This window comes from Triturus cristatus, chromosome 5_1 (genome assembly GCF_964204655.1).
Source record: "Triturus cristatus chromosome 5_1, aTriCri1.1, whole genome shotgun sequence".
NCBI lineage: Eukaryota > Metazoa > Chordata > Amphibia > Caudata > Salamandridae > Triturus > Triturus cristatus.
The window spans coordinates 1,010,493,635-1,010,514,049 of NC_140587.1; the positions used below are offsets into that span (position 1 = coordinate 1,010,493,635).

Below are 20,415 nucleotides of genomic sequence, written 5' to 3' on the forward strand. Positions count from 1 at the left end.
ACTGAACATGACAGCCCTGACCCCTCAGGGATTGTGGAAACAGTATAGAACCTTTCGCCCAGTCACTCGTACTCACTTATTCTCAGAGAGGTATACAGGGAATACACGTGGGACGTTTTCAACATATTTATTGAACCAATGTTATTCTTGTATAAATATGTGTGCTGATTTGAGAGAAGCAAATAAAAGTGATAACAAGCACCAGAAGCATAAATAGTAGATATAGCACTACACTTCAGTAGTCGTGGACTCTGTGCCAGAGAGGTAAAATGTATCTGATCGTTTTCCCTCAGAGCAACCAGATGATTGCCAGTTTTAAAAATAGAGAGACATTGATGATTTGTGCCCAAAGTCAAGTGCAGCTGCTGTCGAAACCAGTACAATTCCATTCTTCCTGAGTATGCGCATTTGCAGTAGTTTCCGTGATCCAACTGATACCACTGTTTACAATCTAGTTGCTGGACTCAACTATGATTTTGGTTGCACCTGATGGTCCTTCAGGGAAGAACAATTACTCGGAGGAGGCACCCAACTGTACAACAATCAGGATGGCAGTACTTATGATCATGGGACACTGCATTTGACCAGAATAGTATGCGGTCATGGCTAAGGCATTAGAAGCACTGTCCATTGCAACACCAGCACTTCTGTTGCGGAATGAAGGCAGTAATGCTTCAGTGGACACTGCTGCGTACTCATGGAGACTACTTTGTCTCTTCTTCTCCGAGCCTCCGGGAGGTGCCATTCGGGAGAGAAGGAATCTGGAAGAGGAGAAAAAAAGAACATCAATAACCTGACCCTATTATTTTGGTTTATCACTATCCCATTAACCCCTTCAGCGCGGCGCGGATTTCCGCGCCACTCTGAAGGTTCTGAGCGCGGGCGGGGCCATGACGGAACGGTTCCGTCATAAGCACAGCCCAACCGACGTGAATGACGGAACCGTTCCGTCATCGGCGTCGAAGGGGTTAAAGCTTCACCATTAAGAAGTGCATACAGCTTCCAGGTCTGTTTGCCTACCCAGCCCTCCAACAGATGGTGTCAGAAGTGGGATCTAGTGACATGGAGGCTGTAATAACCAAGATGGCAGAAAGCCAAGAAAAGTTTAATAGAGTAATGGAGAAATTCCTCTTGGTAGCTGAAGATCAGGAGAAGTTAAATCAGGCCTTGACAGTCCAGAGTCAGACGTGGGAAATGCCAATAGGAAAATTGGTGGATGCTATGGAACAACAGCGCAGTCATACCACTCTACCTTCAGTAGTAATGAAAAGTATGTGAGCGTCGAGGACCCAGATTTTCTCAATAACTTTGAGCATATGGCCCTGGCAGCTGCTTGGCCAGCTGATAATGGGGACAATATTTGGGTCTGTTGTTGTCAGGGGACCTACAAGCCCCATATCAGGCATCCAACCTCCAAGGGGTTACTCCCTATGCTGAGATTAGGCTAAGTTTTCTAGACCACTTAGGCACTGATGACGAGATCTACAGGATCAGATTACAACAGATCAATGACGGTTCCGAAGAGACTTTATATTTCCGATTCAAAGATATGACGGACTAATGGCTGAAACCGCTTACCACTTCCTAAGAGAAGATAATGGGAAAATCTATGTAACACAATATTCCTACATCTCCCTATGCAGCGGTGGGTCCATCAACAAGCCCGTCTTACACTGGAAAACGCCATAGAGATAGCCCGCGCTTACAGCAGGGCACAGGAAAAGCAGAAAGGCCATGAAGAAACCCTGTGAAGGCATGGGGGAACTGGGGGTCCTAGACCACTGAGATCCACCTCAATAAAGAAACCTGAGACAGTCACCATTCTGCCTGAGCCAATCTTCAGACATCCTTCCCCTGGTCCTCCGTGCTTTCATTGTGGAGGTATGGATCACATAGCCAGATTGTGTCCACAGAAAGAGGAACCAATGAACATAGGAGCTGTGAAATCCCTATATTGTTCTACCCAGGATAAAAGACCCCCCTACCATTGTAAGCCATTGGTTAATGGACAGCCCATTACAGTATTAGTAAATAAGGCTGTCTACAGAGCGTTTTACAACCTCAAAGTCTTCCAGGAGGAGTGACCTATACGACTGGCAGCGTTGCTATCCAGTGTGTACATGGTGACACTGCTAATGTATCCATTCAATGGCTGTCTGATCCTGCTGTTTCACTAAAAGTAGGTTTGATACCTAAAATACATTAGCAAATGATCGTAGGGAATGATTTTCCGTGTCTGAACAGTCTGGTTCAGGAGACACAAAAAGAGGAAAAGACACTCTGGAACACAGCCCCCTACTCAAGGGATGAGGATCATGAGTGGCCTGCCAGCAAATTCCAGAAAAGCCAATACCAGAGAAGAGAAGAAAAGTTACTTTCGAGTCTTTCCAGTCGTGAAGGATGAGCCCCTGAGGGAAACAGAAACTTTCATGCCACACAGAGGGAAGACCCTATTCTACGTGAGGCTTGAAGTAAACCCATTGATCAAGAAGATCGCCTTGAAGTAGGCCCCCAATTTTTTCTTAAAGACGGACTATTATATAGGAAGGGAGGTGTCTCAAAAGCCCCAATTATTGGTACCTGGTCCTTTCTGGGAAAAAGTCCTTTTCCTAGCCCACAGTCATCTGTTAGGGGGTTCATTTTAGCAACGAGAAAACTGAAAGCCATAGTAGAAAAGTTCTGTTGGCCTGGGAGTTACCAACAGGTTGAGAAATACTGTCGGGAATGCCCCGTTTGCCACAAAGATAGCCTTAGTAAACCTGCCAGAGGACCCCTGAGACCTATACCCGTCATTGATTAACCATTTTGTCGAGTGGGCATGGATATCATCAGCCCTCTCTTTCCATCCCAGAGCAGGTGTCATTATGTTTTAGCCTTAGTCGATCATGCCTCCCATTTCGTTGAGTCATTGGCCTTAGGCAATCCAAATGCCTCCTGCATAGCTAAAGCGATGGTGAACATCTTTTCCTGGATTGGGTTCGCTAGAGAAATATTAATCTACCAGGGCACTCCGTTTGTACCTAAACGAATAAAGCAAGTATGTTAACAACTGGGGATTAAACTAATCTGCACAGCGGTTTACCATCCGCAAACGGATTGACTTGTAGAACATTACAATGCCACTTGGAAGAGTATGTTAAAAAAGCTCTTAGAGTTAGAAACCAGGAACTGAGAGGAAATACTACCCCTTGCTTTGTTCGCCAATCGATGCAAAGTACAAAAAAGTACTGGATATTTCCCCTTTGAACTCTTACATGGCCGACAGCCATGTTCATTATTAGACATGGCCTGGGAGGAGTGGGAGAAGGAGAAGGATTGATCAAAGCCCCTCTTGGAATATGTGTCTAACCTTACAACCCATTTAGGGCAGATACAAACTATATTCCAAACCAATTTGGCAGAGGCTGAGGCAGCTCAGAAAAATCAGTACGACGAGAAAGGACCAATCATTTATTGTGGGTGATTCTGTCCTTTTGATGATGGCCTCTTCACATCATAAACTGCTAGGCCAGTGGCCTTATGTAGTTCTTGAGAAAGTGACTACTGTCGCCTATCGAATTCAGCTTAATACCACTTGTGGTACTTCTCAAATATATCACATAACCCTATTGAAAACAATGGGAGGGAGCTCACCTAGTACTGATGGGTATACCCAGAGAAGAAATTCCTCTCTTTGACCAATGCATAGACCCAGAGCTCCTGAATACTTTAAAACAAGAATTATCACAAAAACTTAAACCCCTAAAAGAAGTATTTCTTCTCCTTCCGGGAAAAGCTGCCCTACTAGAACACACCATACAAACAAATCCAGGAGAAAAGGTACGTTTACGGCCCTTTTGTATAGTTGAAGCCTGAAGACATATGATTAAACAAGAAGTTCAACAGATGTTACAAATGGGCATCATCATACCCTCAATAAGTGAATAGAACTTACCAATTGTAACTTGATGACAGTTTAAATACCCAAGGATGACTATATATTGCTTTAGGAAGAACTTATAGCCCTTCAATACATTCCTTAAAATCTTGCTGAAAACATAAATAAATATTAGCTCCCATCCCAGGCATGCGTATATAAATTACAAGTTATGTGCATGCATACATTAAATGAATACATGGGAATAGTGCTTTGAAACCATTTATTGTGTTCACTAACACATCATTGACACTGAAAAGAGAAATGTGCTTGTGTTAATTTACTGACATTAAATGAATTCACTTAAAGTATTAGTATTGGCTTGACACAGAATGGAGGGAATTGTTTTGTCTATCAAAGTACTATGCATGTTTCAAAGTATTTTCAGATGCTATTAAATGATTCATTACCCTTATTAAGACACTTCTCGTAGCCTGTGCTGACATGTTGTTAAATGAAAAGGTTGCAATTGAGGATTTTTTTGTTAATGTGGATTGTGCACTTTACAAAGTAGCTGTACCTGTACATAGATTCATTGATGAGACGCCCTACACTGCCTGTCAGAATTCATTGTACTCCAGCATATCTCGGGCCACACCAGGGAGGGAGTGACAATTGTGGAATGCACCTGGAATATATGACGTTACAACGACAAGCATTACTTAGCATGGTTTTACAACAAAGTATTTAGTTAGCAAATACCATTACAACGCGGTTTTTTTTCCACATACTGTTACTACGCAAATCAATAGAAATGCATTAAAAATTCTTTTACTTCGTATTTCAAAACAAAGCATACAATTACAACGCATTTTTATGCGGGCCGATCCTCCGATTCACATTCTTGCGTCTCCGTTCTTTTTAGGTCTCGCCTGACCCAGCGCATGCGCATGCGCTGGTCTGGCGAGACATTTTGTGAGGGCTCTAAAAAGTGCTACCAGGCCAGCCTAGAGCTACAGTACATGTGCGCGGGCACGCGCGCCGCGCTTGACCGAGGTTACTTTCACTTTCGCGGCCGCTTGGCATAGCCAATAGGTCTCGCTTTTGGGACCTTATAAGTATTTAGTTATGCAACTGTTGCTTGGCTAAACACTTATAAGGTCCCAAAGGCGAGACCTATTGGCTATGCCAATGCTTGTTTTTCATGAAATATGAAAACGGACAATTTTCACCATGTAAATCATTTTTATTAACCCTTGTCGGAATCATCTTTTTTAGGTCTCGCCGGACCCAGCGCATACACTGGTCTGGCGAGACTTATTGAGAGGGCTCCAAAGAGTGCTACCAGGCCAGGCTAGAGGTACAGTGCATGTGCGTGGGCGTGCGCGCCGCGCTTGACCGCGATTACTTTCACTTTCGCGGCCGCTTGGTATAGCCAAAAGGTCTCGCTTTTGGGACCTTATAAGTATTTAGTTATGCAACTGTTGCATGGCGAAACACTTATAAGGTCCCAAAGGCGAGACCTATTGGCTATGCCAATGCTTGTTTAACTCTACAACTTTATTAGTCAATTTACTTCAAATATATTTTTATTTTGTGTGAGTTTAAAATGTGCATATTACACTTATTTGCTTGTAATCAACATGCGTTTTAAATTTAAATCTATTCTTCATGCATCAAATGTAATCATTCTTAATTTCCTTTCGCTTCTCCCTCTATCTAATGAAAGCGAACTCACCACAATTACAGATTAATCAATTTCATCTTTTTTTCATTGCTTAGTATCATACCATCCCCTCCCATTTAGTTACTCATCTCTTAGTAAGCTACGGGAGTGAAAAACATTTGCGGAGACTTTTCTCATGGTAGAAGCTTTACATTGCCATCAGTTTAATTTAATGCATTTAAATGCACAATTCGACACTGAGTAAATGTGCAATCTGTGTTGTATGGTGTATATTGACTAGAATCTTTTCCCTTTCGCTTTCTCTCTGCACTCTGCACTAGTCCTTCTTCTCTTTTTTTTTCATTTCACATAATAATAGTTTACTTTGTCCTTCATGGCTAATTATACTTATCTGTACCGCCCGCACTGGAGGCCCAACCCCTGGAGGCATTCATGGCCCCCGTACAGCTCCCCAGCCTTACCCCGGATGAGTGGGCAGACCTTGTAGCTCCAATCGAGGTCCAGGAGATATGAGCAGCTAACACTGCACCAGCATCTGGTAAATTACCAATGACTCATGGTCTCTCACTTTAATTTACTTTTCGTCTCAAAACCAACTAACCTCCCGGTGTTTCCGTCGCTCTGGTACAGTGAGGGGGGCTTCTGTTTCCACCCTACCTGGAGAGACCTTGACAGCGATTCCTTCCTCTTGAACACGCAGCACCCTCAGCCTGTTCCCGCCTCCCGCCGCCGCACCACCATCTACAGCGGCCGCGGAGTGGAGGCGGGGACTACACTGCCCAGCAACCCTAGCGGCGGGAGAGCCGCCGACGCCGTTTCCGCGCCAGGAGGCGCATAAAAGAACGCTTTAACCCCGGCAGAGCGGGCTTCTGTTTCCACCCTACCTGGAGAGACCTTGACAGCGATTCCTTCCTCTTGATCCCGCAGCACCCTCAGCCTGTTCCCGCCGCCGCACCACCATCTACAGCGGCCGCGGAGTGGAGGCGGGGACTACACTGCCCAGCAACCCTAGCGGCAAGAGAGCCGACGACGCCGTTTCCGCGCCAGGAGGCGCATAAAAGAACGCTTTAACCCCGGCAGAGCGGGCTTCTCTTTCCACCCTACCTGGAGAGACCTTGACAGCGATTCCTTCCTCTTGAACCCGCAGCACCCTCAGCCTGTTCCCGCCTCCCGCCGCCGCACCACTATCTACAGCGGCCACGGAGTGGAGGCTGGGACTACACTGCCCAGCAACCCTAGCGGCAGGAGAGCCGCTGATGCCGTTTCCGCGCCAGGAGGCGCATAAAAGACCGCTTTAACCCCGGCAGAGCGGGCTTCTGTTTCCACCCTACCTGGAGAGACCTTGACAACGATTCCTTCCTCTTGAACCCGCAGCACCCTCAGCCTGTTCCCGCCTCCCGCCGCCGCACCACCATCTACAGCGGCCGCGGAGTGGAGGCGGGGACTACACTGCCCAGCAATCCTAGCGGCAGGAGAGCCGCCGACGCCGTTTCCGCACCAGGAGGCGCATAAAAGAACGCTTTAACCCCCGCGTTGCGGGATCGCGCGCGGGCAGCGCCGGGCTAAGCCCGGGCAAAGGGCGGGCCGTCTGTGGCCGTCCGGGGCAGGAGGAGGCAGGGCTGGGCCCACTCTCTGAGGCTTGCTTATTGGCATGAAACACGTAAGCTCTTTTGTGTGACCGTTGTGTCCTGCAAAGCATTTAATATCTTCGTGACTGTTTAATCTGCATGAATTGGGTATAGACATTCACGCCTCCTAGTGCTGCTTAGAGCTATATCAATTTTCTATTATTATGTCGTCCCGTACTCCCAAAAGTAGATCTTCATTGCTGGGAGGGTCAGTGCGAGGAACACTGGATAACTTGATTACAAGGGCTGCTTCAGTCCTCGAGAAGGAGATTGCCCTGGTGGAGCGGCGCCTATCGGCTGAACATTTACATAACAAACGCTCCTCGATCGGATCAATTCAGATGGCCATTTCACCGGCGCCAGCACCACCCGTGCCCTGCTTAATGAATAACTCTCAGAGTGTTGCCAGAATTTCCTCACCTATGCGAGACTCTAATCTCCTGTCAAAATCCCACACCCATTCAACACCGCTTGTTCCTAACTCACCTCCTGATTTTTCCTCTGACCCTATAACACTGGACTCACAGTCTCCTAGGGCCGTTGCTGTAACTCCCCAGCTAAAGAAGGGCAGGGGAACTATCATCGCAGGCCCTCCACCAAAAAAAAGAAAGAGGGGAGGGAAGAAACATAACAAAATCAACACACTTAGTAACAACAAGTGTAAACCAGCAAAAAATACTGAGACTCTTGTTCCTCCAGTTGTTACAAAATCACAAGGCCCTGAAACCCAATTGGACCTTCATTACTTTGATCCATTAATAAATGAAATAACGGGCCGCTTGGAGTTACTCGTTAGATCACTTCTTCTCCCACTCTTTGAAAGAATGAAGGGAATGTCTAAACAACTTGGGTCATTGGAGAAGTTGATTTCAAATAACACTGACCAACTAAAAGAGCTATCGTCTAATAGACTGACATCTTTAAATAGCCCCATTCATTCTAAACCATCTCTACCGATAGATGATACAGTCTAAACTAGAGGCCAATAAAACCCTACCACCTTCATTAAGTCTAAAAAATTAGTTACCCAATCGGAAGGATAACACTGAGCTAGAATGTGGTCAGACAATTGTCAGCTCCCAAATGAATGGGCCCGACTCCCAAAAATACGCAATGTATGTGCTGCCACCGCGCCGGGAAAGATCGACGGCGCAAACTGGCATCACATAGATTTGCCCCCGGAGGCGGTCCCTTACGTTGTCGTCTTGGCAGGAGTCCCAACACTAGAAACAGGGAAAAAAGAGGGCTATCACGACCTAAAAAATAAGGTTATATATTGGCTGGGACAGAACAGACCCCTACCTCCTAACATCGATGGCAACATTTTAAATGTTCGCAGACTTGGTTGGGTTGGTTCACGGCCGAAGGAAATTCAAGGGGATGTGATTATTATTCATTTTAGAGATCGCAGGGCCACAAGGCATATAATCAATTGGTTTCAAGGCCAAGACCAGAGCGTCATTAGAACCTATGACCTGATCTACTTTTACCCCCAGACACTACTTAGGTACATAACACAGCCCAGAACCTACCCACGGCCCCAACTAGGGGGCTTTAATTTTAACATTCCTATTTCCAATCGCTTCTCTTCTCTTAGAGGACTAGAGGACGTCGACTGACTCCCTATTGGAGAATATACTCGGGTCCCTCTTGACTGTGGATCCAAGGCACGAGTGAATAGTGATCTTCTTTCCCCTCGTCTAAATCCCACTGCAGTTCACAATAAGAAGCCACTATATCTGGCACTAAGCCCTGTCCCTCAATCGACGGATGAAGCGCTGGTATCCTCGATACCCTTATCAAACCCTAAAACCGTTTATCATCGAGAGATTACCAAATCAAAAATAGTGGTTGTATTTTGGAATGTAGCTGGACAACGCTCCAAATTAGGGAACGGCGTTTGGATTAATTTTACTTCAAATTTTAACATTTTGTGTCTACAGGAGACATGGCTGACAACAGCGATTCATCTCGATGGCTATAGAACGTACTTTTCACCTGCCCAACCCTCCAAGTCTGGTAGGGCCAAGGGTGGATTAACTACCTATATATCAAATTTGATTAAGATGGACGAGATGAGGGTCATAAAACTCGACCCCAATTTCCAGCTCCTTAGCTTTAGTATAAACGCGAAGGACTCCTTTCTGCTGGTTAATTATTATAACAATCTTCCCGACTCAGAAGCAGTGGAAGTAGTTAATACCATTTGTTCTTTAATATCATCTATGATTAGGAAATCAGCCAGGGAGGTAACTATTATATGGGGTGGCAATTTCAATCAGACCCCTTGTTGTGTTTCTAATCAATTTTTATGTGGCTTAAATGATGAGACAGATAATCCTATTCCCCATTTCAGCCACTCGACTCTAGGTAGCTCCCTAAATGAAATTACGTTCAAGTTAGATCTGGGAATTGCCAATAATTTGGCCAATCCGAATATGGCGCTGGCCCCTACCTTCCATGGGAGAGGTTGCAACTCCACCATCGATTTCATTCTGATCTCTAATGGAGCCATAAAAAGGGACACTGCTTTTCACATACATCAGATTGTAATGAGCGACCACTACCCTCTTAGCATCATCATCTATCTCTCCGATAGGCCCGACCCTAATATCCCCAGTCAGTTGGACCAAAATAACTTAGTATTAGCCAGACTTAATGGCTATTCTGTCAACTGGGCCCTAGTCGATCCCATTTAAACTGTTAATACCGTGGTAACCGATGCATACTCGTCCATCCTGAAATGTTTGGACTTGACCACTACAGATGCCGATGTTACCATCAATTTTGGCACTGTGATCCAGGCCATAAATAAAGCCCTAACGGTAAAAAAGAATAATACTGTAAAGAATAGACATGGCTGGTTCAATCACACGTGCACAGCAGCGTACTCTAAATTCAAATCTGCTTTACGCAAGACAGTTAGGGTCCCCGCTGAGATATCCGAACTGAGGAGGGCATATAACTCCGCTATAAAAGAAAGAAAATCGGAGTTAAAACAACAACTTTGGGACCAACTGCACGAGAGCTGTTTTTGTAAAAATAGTGCCGCATTTTGGAAAGTGGTAAAATCACCTTTCTTGACCGATAACGGTGGCTTTCCCAAAATAGAGGTCGCCATAGATGAAAAGGATTGGGTAGAGCATTTCTCAAAATTTTTTATGATTGACCCATTATCAACTAATGTTAGTGACAATGATTTTTACTATCAACAGTCTTCGCCTTTTCCTATTGACCTGACCATTTCACTTGATCAGGTCACTCGGGCTTTAAGTGCAAGCAAGAAAGGGAAGGCCCCAGGTCCCGATGGGGTCCCAATAGACTTTTTTAAAATCCATACTGATCTTTGGATTCCTCTTTTGACCAGGGTCCTTAATGCATTTTGCATCATCGGTATTCCGGAATCCTGGAAAAAATCTATACTGGTCCCGATCTTTAAGAAAGGGGACAGAAGCTCAGTCTCCTGCTACCGCCCTATCTCCCTACTGGACTCCACGGGGAAAATGATGGGCCGGATAATTCTTGGTCGTTTGCAGGAGTGGGCGGAGGAAAATAACATCTTATCCGATCTACAATATGGGTTCCGTGAGGGTTTGGGGACCATAGACCAAGCCTTAAACTTATCACTTCTGATTGACAAATATGTAAACATTAAGGCTGGAGCACTCTACATGGTCTACGTAGACCTGTCAGCCGAAAACGCACACAGATCTAGGTGGCTAGTCTATGTCAAAAGTTTTTTAAGTGACCTAGGGTTAGTAAAATATTACTATGACCCTACCTTGATTCAGGAGATACCGAGGAAGGTCTTTTACAAACTCTGTTTTAACCACCTCGAAGACTTACGACTTAACTCAGAGGTTATGAAGCAAGCAGTTAGACATAGTTTGACTGTCCAGACGGTATTCGGGATTCAGCCTTACCTAACCTGTAGTATTACCTCCTATGAACTGTTTCTTCTAGTTAGGTTTAGGCTGAATCTTTTCCACCGTTTAGTTGTTTTTCCGTTGAGAAATAATTGAGCCAAAACACTACCGCCCTGCCCCTGCGACGGGATTTCCACCCAGTCTACAATCCATACTACACTTTTCTGTAAATATTATATGGACCAACGGAAAAAACTACTCATCCCTCTACTAAAACGTTTGGGCTTTCGTACTTGTCGTCCAGCTCTCCTCTTTTTACAGTCATTGGAGGGGGCGGGGCTGGTCTATATTGTTTCCAATTTTTTACAGTACATTATGCGACATAGACCGAACTTAGGCTGATTTTAATGGGATTTTAAACGAATAGGTTGGGTTGATGATGGGATTTGATTGTTTTTTAGCCCATATTTATTACATATTTGATTTTATTGTTAAATTGACTGTTAAAACTAAATTGATGCTCTTTGCCCAGACACTTTACATGCACTGTCACTTTAAAGTCGCAAATGAAATTACTGTGATCATTCTTGTCTGTGTTGAATTTTAAAATGATGGAACTTCTATGTGACGTTTTACCATGTACTTTTATCTGTATCTTTTATGACCTTTCTTCGGAAGGCCGAATAAAGAAACTTTTGATTTGATTTGATTTGAACTAACCTCCCTCCCTTCTCCTACCATTTATCTAAACTTCGTAATACATTTACATTAAATTTCATACACATTTCATATTCGGTAATTTTTTCTTTTTTTCGTCTTTAAAAAAGTAAAATGACTAAAATAATAATCTAATAATACTCGGGTACTCTCCGACTAAATTAATATACTCGTGTAATGTCCATCTACATTAATACAAGAAAAATACTCGGGTACTCTTAAAATGTATAACTTAACTGCATTTCCGTTGTAACGGTATTTGCGTAGTAACGGTATTAGCGTAGTAGAAGCATGCGATGTAAAAGCATGCGTAATAAAGAGGCCTGCGAAGAAAAAAATGCGTGGTAAAGGTAAGTCGAAGTAGAAGTCGCGTTGTAATGGTAGTTTAACTGCAGGGAGATGGCCGTTGCAGCAGTCAGGTTCCACAGCAACAGTACTTCGCAGCACAACACAGATGTACTCCCTGAACAGATATTACTGTTGAGTTACAGTGAAATGTTCCAGGCCATTTTGGGACAAGAGAGCACATGAGTTTAGCAAATGCAGAGACAATGTACCCTTATGCAGGGGAGAAGAGCAGGGTTCAGGAGAATAGGGTGCCAAATTGAGAAGAGAACTGAAGGCATCAAGTAAGCCTTCAGCTCGAAGGAATGAGGTATAAGGGAAATGCGGGAAGAACATTAAAGCACTGAAACAGGACAATGTTGCTATAATATGCAGCATACCATTCCAAGATGGTCGCCCGCTGTAAAAGCAGTTGCTGCACCTAGTGCTCACACTGCACCTCAAATGAGCGACATGCAAGCTTCCAGTAGCACTGTCTGGGAAGATTACAGTTGCTCTTAGAAATATAAAGTCAGAAAGAAAAGGGGAAATAATGAAAGAAGTTAAAGGAAAAAGGAATAATTCATAAGCAAAGTAATGATCCCACAGCCTTTGCATAGAAGTGGGGTACATTTTGGGCAGATGTGCATAAATGTGATCAGGAGAAAAAGCCATCTTTCACAGAGCAAGATATTAGCAGTAGTGGGCTGACTCATTGCTGCATGCTGCATGATGTTGTGGGGTGGAGGCAAATGTGAATGAGGGTTAAACAAACCAATAAATAAAGAAGGCTAACACAGAGCCACTCAAACAATGTACACATTTAGGTACTCATATTTATGGTTTGTTTTTGATTGCATGAAGCTCGTGAGTTAGTTAAAAAATGCCTCAAAACCAGACCTAAAAATGTGCACAGTAATCCATGCTGAAACTCCATTAGGCACTTCATTTATTTACAACTGCGAGGGGAAAAGAGTAAATTGAGAACAGAGGAGATAACAATAATATTACTTCTACTTTATGTTTTTTGTTTGTTTTTTCAGCACTATAATATTCTATGTTGCTTTTTGACAGTGTGCAGAGAATACAAAGTTCCTGGTCAGAGTTTCTTACTTGGAAATTTATAATGAGGAGATACGTGATTTGCTGAGCAAAGACACCAAACAAAATCTACAGGTAAGAGCATGTAAAGAAACTTCTCTAACCATTTTTGATGATTTAGAAGGAGCTAAGAGGCCACATGCACAAGAGGGTGGTGTTTTTATATTAAAGCATAAAAGAGGAAAATGAAAGTAGTGAATTTGAATCAGGACCTAGTGTAAAAGCTAAAAGGACCATATAGTGTGAGCTTTGAAGATGTGTTGGGTAATAATAGGGTAAAAGATCTCTGGAAGCTGCAGGTGATGGTCTGATATCAGGTGCAGGCTAATGCTGGTGATATGAGATTTGAATGTAGCACAGTGACTGTATACATTTAAGAGTTGTGCTCTTTCACACGCACTCTAGTGCTGTGGGCATTTCATATGAAATAAGGCTTGGAGAGAGAGAGGAAATGGAATGGATGGGAAGCAGTGTTTACATCGCATGCAGTACAACGCATGTGATTACAATGCGCTCGTTACCACAACTGCATTGTTAGAACGCTAACCATTACAATGGAAGTCGTTTCTACGACTTGCTGTAGGGGGAGCTCTAAACTAAGGAATAGTATAGTTTACTATTCCAACACCTTCCCTACTGTTGGGCAGGCTGGAGTTGGAATAGTAAATTATACTGTTCCTAAGTCCAGCGCACCCCCTACAGCAAGTCGTAGACATGACTTGCGATGTAATGGTATCCATTATAACAATGCGGTCGTTGTAATCGCATGCGTTGTACCGCATGCGATGTAACATTGTATATTCACAATGTATGAATTAAAAGACCTATTGATGGACACTCCAGAAGTTCAGGGCTTGAGCAGTATAAAACCAGTCCCAGTGTGAAGGATAGGAAACTGATTGAAGGAGGAAGGCTGGGAAAACATAGAAAAGAAGATACAATGGAAAGTGCTGTCAGTTTTACAAAAAGAGGAAGAGTGGGGTGGAGTATGAAAAAGACTGGGGAAAGAAGACTAAAAGGAACATAGGGATATAGAGATGAGCAGCCGGACAAGAAAGAGGGAAGCAGCAGCAGGATGTTTCAGTTTATGACCTTGGGAAAAATGAAAGACTGAGTCAGTCTTAGTTTAGACTCGTGACCTGGCAACAACTGCTTTGTTAGAGCAGTGAATGTTGGCTAATGTTAAACTCATTGAGCTCCCCCAGTGTTTGTACTTGAACTTATGTCACCACAGCCCATTAAAAGATAAAGTTTACGTTACTTACTCGGCTGGTTTGTTGGCCAGGAAGTCAAGTTAGGTTACTTTGCCCACAACTTGGATGGTTACCTCAACTGCCTTTTTAATTTTGGCGCTTACAATCTTAAATCACCCCTTTTTTTCTACCGAAAGAGCGGTCCAAATTGTGGCCAGTTAAACCTTCTGTTATGCGAATGCGCCACTACCTTCACAGAATACAATTTTGCTAATTTAGTGGGTTTGGATTCTGGATAGTGCATATACATGGCCACACAACATCCCTGCAAATGTTGGTAAACATGTACACAGACATCTTTACACTCAAATCCATTCCGTATAAATCCACTACACAGAACACATTTTAACATCTTTTAATAAAATCCCCAACAATTCAACTATGCACACGTCCGCATCACATCATTCCACTCCATGCTATACAATTACAAGCCAATAACAGAAACTACATATAATTCCACGCCACTGCAAACCATACAATTACACTCCTCACAACACAATTTGACTCCATATAATTTCATTACACATAATTACAGTCCAACCTACATTTCACGCAGCATATTTATACTGCAGATATATCCACTCAATTCCAAAACACATAATTACACTCTACTAAAAAATCAACTTTGCAACATGCCACATAATTCCACTCCATAAAATACTACTCCACACCATGCCACATAGTATCACTACAAACCCTGCCACACAATTCCACACAATTCAATGCCACGCAGCTCTTAACCCACACAACATGATTGCACTCCACATAACGCCACTCAGCTCCACATAATTACACTACAGATAATTACACTTTACTCAATACAATGCAAATACACCCCACATAAATGCACCCAATGCCACATACCATCAATCCACATAAATGCACTCCACACCATAACACACAATTCCAATAAGCATATTTTCGCTCAACGTCACACAATTCAACTCCTCATATTTACACAACACACCACATAATTCCACAGAGAACCACATATTTCAAATACACAAGACAATTCCACAACACACCACATACCTCCACAACACACCTCAAATTTACACATACCACAATTAATAATTCCAATACAACCGACATAATTTCCCACCAAACTACAAACATCCACAACACTCCAAGCCAAAACACATAGGTAAAAGACATTGTCATTTACAACACCATTAGCTCTTGCAAATGCTTGTTAATATATGTAAGTCCTCCCTAGTGTATGCCCTGGACAGTCCTGAGGGCAGGGTGCGGTGCATTAAAAAAGTTAAACATATACTTTAAAGGTTTTCCATTTCCTGGTAGTGAAAATCCTAAATTATGTTTTCACTACTGCAAGGCCTATACCTCCCATAGAATAACATTGGGATTACCTTATTACATTTATTAAGTGTAATTTCCGAATGGAAAGATATAATTGGCTCAAAATTGGTCTCTCTGGAATCCTAATTTAAAATTCTAACTCATGGTGAAGTAAGATTTAAATTACAATTCTGATAATGCCACTTTTAGAAAGTTGGCCGTTTGATGCATGCAGGCTGTCTCTGGTCACATGACTGGGTGTAGTTGGCAGTTAGGCTTTGTGTATTCCTCCTCGGCAGCCATGCACAGTGGAAGCTTAGGTGTGACTGAGTGGGCCATCACTGGCAGGATGGCAGGGAGGAGCTGAACCCAGCCCCGCCTACACCTGAATAGGATGTACCATGTCCCCTCACAAAGGACTGCATACCCCCTGTAGTTAGTCTGGAGCCAGGACATGGAAGGCAGTGCATCTGTGCACTTCAAAGGCATGCATCTAGAAGCACCTCCCCACTTCAATGCTTAAAAGAAGGACCTCGGGCACTAACACTTCAGTTGAAATTGAAATTGAAAAATACTTTATTTGATTTAAAAAAATATAATCATAAAAGCAGAACATACACACCACACATGTACAAAAAAGATAATTAAAATGGGCAAGAATTTTTAAAATGTATAGCGGCAGGGTGTTAATAATGTGACAAAGAAATGAGTGTTATTGTCAAAGGCTAAGATGGGAGCCTGAAGTTATAAGAAAACCCAGAGGAAGTAAGTGTTTCATTAAAACAGTCATCAGGTAGCAGTGTTGATAAAAAATCATCGAGGTCGCATACCCTGATATTGCAGGTGTTGAGAGCACAGGAGAGACCAGAATGAAGTCTTGTGGGTCTACAGTTTTTGTTTTAGACATCTGTGACTCTTTTTAAAGTTGATGCCGGGCCTGCAATTTGCTGATTTAAATTTACGATATGCATGATGAATAAAAATAGTAAAACTTATGTTTAAAACTGTATTCTCTGGGTTCAAAGCCGCAATGATTGCCTGCCTACAGGTCCGAGTTCCCAGTCTGTTCCATTCTGGCCTCAATTTTAGTCTACGCTGAGTCAGGAGAGCGGGGCAGTGGCATGTAACATGCTCCATAGATTCCACCGAGGCCCCACAACCCCTACACTGTTGGTTAATTGACAAGCAACGCCAGATAGGTAAATGTTTCAGCAGGTGCCACTCCCCCAGTCTAAGTGCCATAAATCGCAATTTTAAATACAAAGAGTATGTGCAGGGCAGATATGATGACGGTGATGCCAACTGATAGGAGTTGATGACTGCCCATGCATGCTTGCGTTTGGCAAAAGAGGCTTTGTCGGTGGTGTGGGACAGAATGCGAATACGCTTCTTAATGCTCGTTTTAAAAGCTGTTTGACTGGGGTTTAGGTTCCAGAGATCAACTGCTGAAAGTTGCTGAAGACCTTCATTGAAGAGTTTACTATAGGACCCACTTGGATTATTAGTCCCAATATCATACCACAGGAAAGACTCAAGAGAACCGGCTTCAGCCCGCCTTAGCTTGTGGCACAGATTTAAATAGGCACCTGCGCTGGAAATTTCATAATTTTGGAGGCCCAGTTCTAATCTAATCTGTGCAGCGGAGGCAGATTTCGGCATGTGAAAAACACTTTTATAGATCTTAGTCACATGTTGATATAATGTTGTGCTGATTTTGCCCCTGAAAATTTCAAGACCGTATGACAACGTGGGGCTGACTTTAGCTTTCATAACTTCCATCATTGGGGCCAAACTCGGACCCATCAGTTTTTTTGAAAGTTTTGAAAAATTCAATCGGAATGCTGTGGCTTTCAATGAAATGTCACTACGATGCTTGGCAAAGGTACCCCTAGAGTTAAAGTTAACCCCCAGGTATTTATAGGTTTTTCCTATGACCAGACTGGAGTTGTTGTATGACCAGCCACCACCTCCATAGCGTTTTCTACCGAATATAACCACTTGGGTTTTCTTTAAGTTGACCTCTAAGTTATTCTTAACGGTATAACTGTGTAGTTTGTTTAACAAACGTTGCAGCCCTACTCGGGTATGGCTGTAGAGGACAAGATCATCGGCATACAGAAGGTTGCTTAACTGCACCCCGCCGATCTTGGGGGGATGACTATTTGTCTCGTCCAGGTCAGCTGAGAGGTCGGCAATAAACAAGTTGAAAAGCAATGGGGCTAGCACACACCCCTGTTTCACTCCTCATGTTGTTAGAATTTTTCGAGACAGGTGTGTGCCAGTGCCAAGCTTAACTTGAATCCAGGTGCTGGAGTATAGTTGAACAATGGCCTCCAGTAGTTTGACCGGGATCCCCCATTTCATTTGCTTTGGCCAAAGGGCCTCCCTAGGGACCCGGTCAAAGGCAGCTTTAAAATCAACAAAACAACAGAAGACCAGCTTTGATTAAATAAGCGATTTGTCGATAAGTTCTGATAACGCCAATAAATTAGACGAAGTGCCTGAATTTGCAGTAAAGCCCGTTTGATTTTTTGGAATCAAGCCTTTTTGGTTCGCCCAGGCACTCAATTCTTCAATCAAAATGCTTGCGAAGAACTTTGCCTCGTTTTCCAGTAAGGCTATCAACCTATAGTTGTTAGGGGACGAATGGGCGCCGGACTTATATATTGGGTGAATTACTGCCCCTCGCCATGAGTCTGGTATAATTGAACAACTCAGCACAGATCTAAAGAGGGTTGCTAATTGTTGTGCCCAATAGGGAACATTTGCCTTGAACAGGGCCTGTGGCAGGCCATTTGGGCCTGGTGCTCCATCCGCTCTCGCTTTTGATAATATTTTGACCAGCCTTGCCTGGGTAACGGGAATCAACTCACATTGGGGCTGCGTCAGCTCTTGGGTGTTATCCTGGTTCTCCAAAGACCCATCTTTAGATGTGAAGGAGGTGTTTTGTTACTGAAAAGTCTGCACCTTCATTGGCCTTAAAGTGGTCGGTCAGAAAATTAACCCATTCTGCCTCAGCAATATTTGCACTCCCCTGTCTGGTAGTTCCGTTGAGTTGTTTGTTCAGTAAGGCCCAAAATTTTCTTGAATTACGGTTTTTGCTTTCCCAAAGAAGTTTACCCCAAAGTTGATCAAGATGAAGTCGTTTATCTTGTTTAGTTGCCTGTCTATAGTTTTTCTGAGCAGTTTTATAGTTGATCAGACAGTCATTAGATTCTGGATGCCTCCTAATGACCCGCAAGGCAGTATTTCTGGTCTTTTTTAATTTCATGGTTTGACTTGATATAGAAAACTGAGAGCTACAAGTAGTCGTGTGAGAATGCGAGTGCGATGGAAAGAGGTTTAACAGATGATAGCAAAAATCTGACCAATCAGTGATATGAGAAACCATGGGGTGGAGGCCTCCTAATGTAAAAGACAAGCATTCCTTCTTGATGTTAATACTAATTTCATCGTTCCATCGTAAGCGTTTCACATTTTCTGAATGTACTCCTTTATGAGTTATTGGGGCAGTATTGTGGTAAACTGGGTTAGTATTAATGGTGACAACTTGTGGTCGATGGTCGCTCTCTGATCGTGCTTTGATACTGTAGTTTTCCAGGTGAGAAAACATGGCTACGTTGCAAATAGTGTAGTCTAAAAATTAAAACTTTTGTCCATTTGTCCATGACCAATTTGGAGGGGTATCCTGTGTGAACCTGCCGTTCATTACAATGAAACCTGCACTAAGGAGTTGCAACACACAGAATTCCCCCAAAGCACAGTATGAATGATTTGAAGGTTTGGACTGGAATTTCAGTGCCGACAAAGACAAGGGGGGGAGATCTTCCAGGTCCAACGGGTCTCCCTGAAACAAGTTGGTATTGAAATCCCCGGTCAGCAGATAGTCGGCGTCGGGAAAACTCACAGCCAAGTCGCTCAAAATATTAAAGAGGCGATTTAGGTGAGGTCTTTTTGTCCGGGCGCTTAGATTGATGTAAACGTTAAGCAGCAATAGGGGTCGCTGTTGTCTCCACGAGCTAACTTTAACTCCAAGCAGCCAATCCTCGTCGATATTTAATAGCTCTGTTGGGCCCTTTAGGCTGCATGTAAATAGACAATCCTCCCTTGGGGCGACCATAGTTGCTGACTCTGACAGCTGGTTTCCAAAATTCGATAAATCCATCAATAGGACAACTACCAGTGGCCCATGTTTCCTGAACCGCAATTAAATCATGGCTAAGAATAAAGTTTTGGGTCTCTAGTGAGGACATTTTAAGGTGAAGGCCACTAATGTTCCATGAGCACAGGGAGAGGCACGGCTCCGATTGATGTTTTATACAATTTATAGAGTGAGGCTGGGGGATGTTAGCTTTTACAGCCTCCAAAGGATTAAGTTCTAACAAGTTTTGAGTTTCGTTGCAATTCGGGAGCATGGACCATGAGTTTCCTATTGGGGATGTGACTCCTACAGCATTTTGTAGGATTGAATATGGTTTACTTCTATCACTGGTCAGGGTCCGACACAGGCTTATCTGAGTGGGTGACTGCTTAGCTAATGCCGTGGGGTAGCCTGGATTGAAATGGGGTAGATTTGAATTCCCCAGGATCGAAAAGTATCTTTACAGGCTAAAAATGCTCGAGTCCAAGTAGGAGATTTAAATGTCACCAGGGTAGCTTCGGAGGGTTGCGACCCTCTTGGCGG

At 43.4% G+C, this 20,415-nt stretch overlaps 1 protein-coding gene across 2 annotated transcripts in view; it reads left to right on the plus strand.

The window, feature by feature from the left end:
- Positions 1–20,415, plus strand: part of LOC146832786 (kinesin-like protein KIF17) — a 930,557-nt gene that overhangs the window by 241,240 nt on the left and 668,902 nt on the right. For both annotated transcript variants that reach the window (XM_085606109.1, XM_085606110.1), the window contains exon 3: positions 13,153–13,254. In XM_085606109.1, coding sequence (XP_085462235.1) covers positions 13,153–13,254 — 102 coding nt within the window. The remainder of the gene's footprint in view (positions 1–13,152; positions 13,255–20,415) is intronic.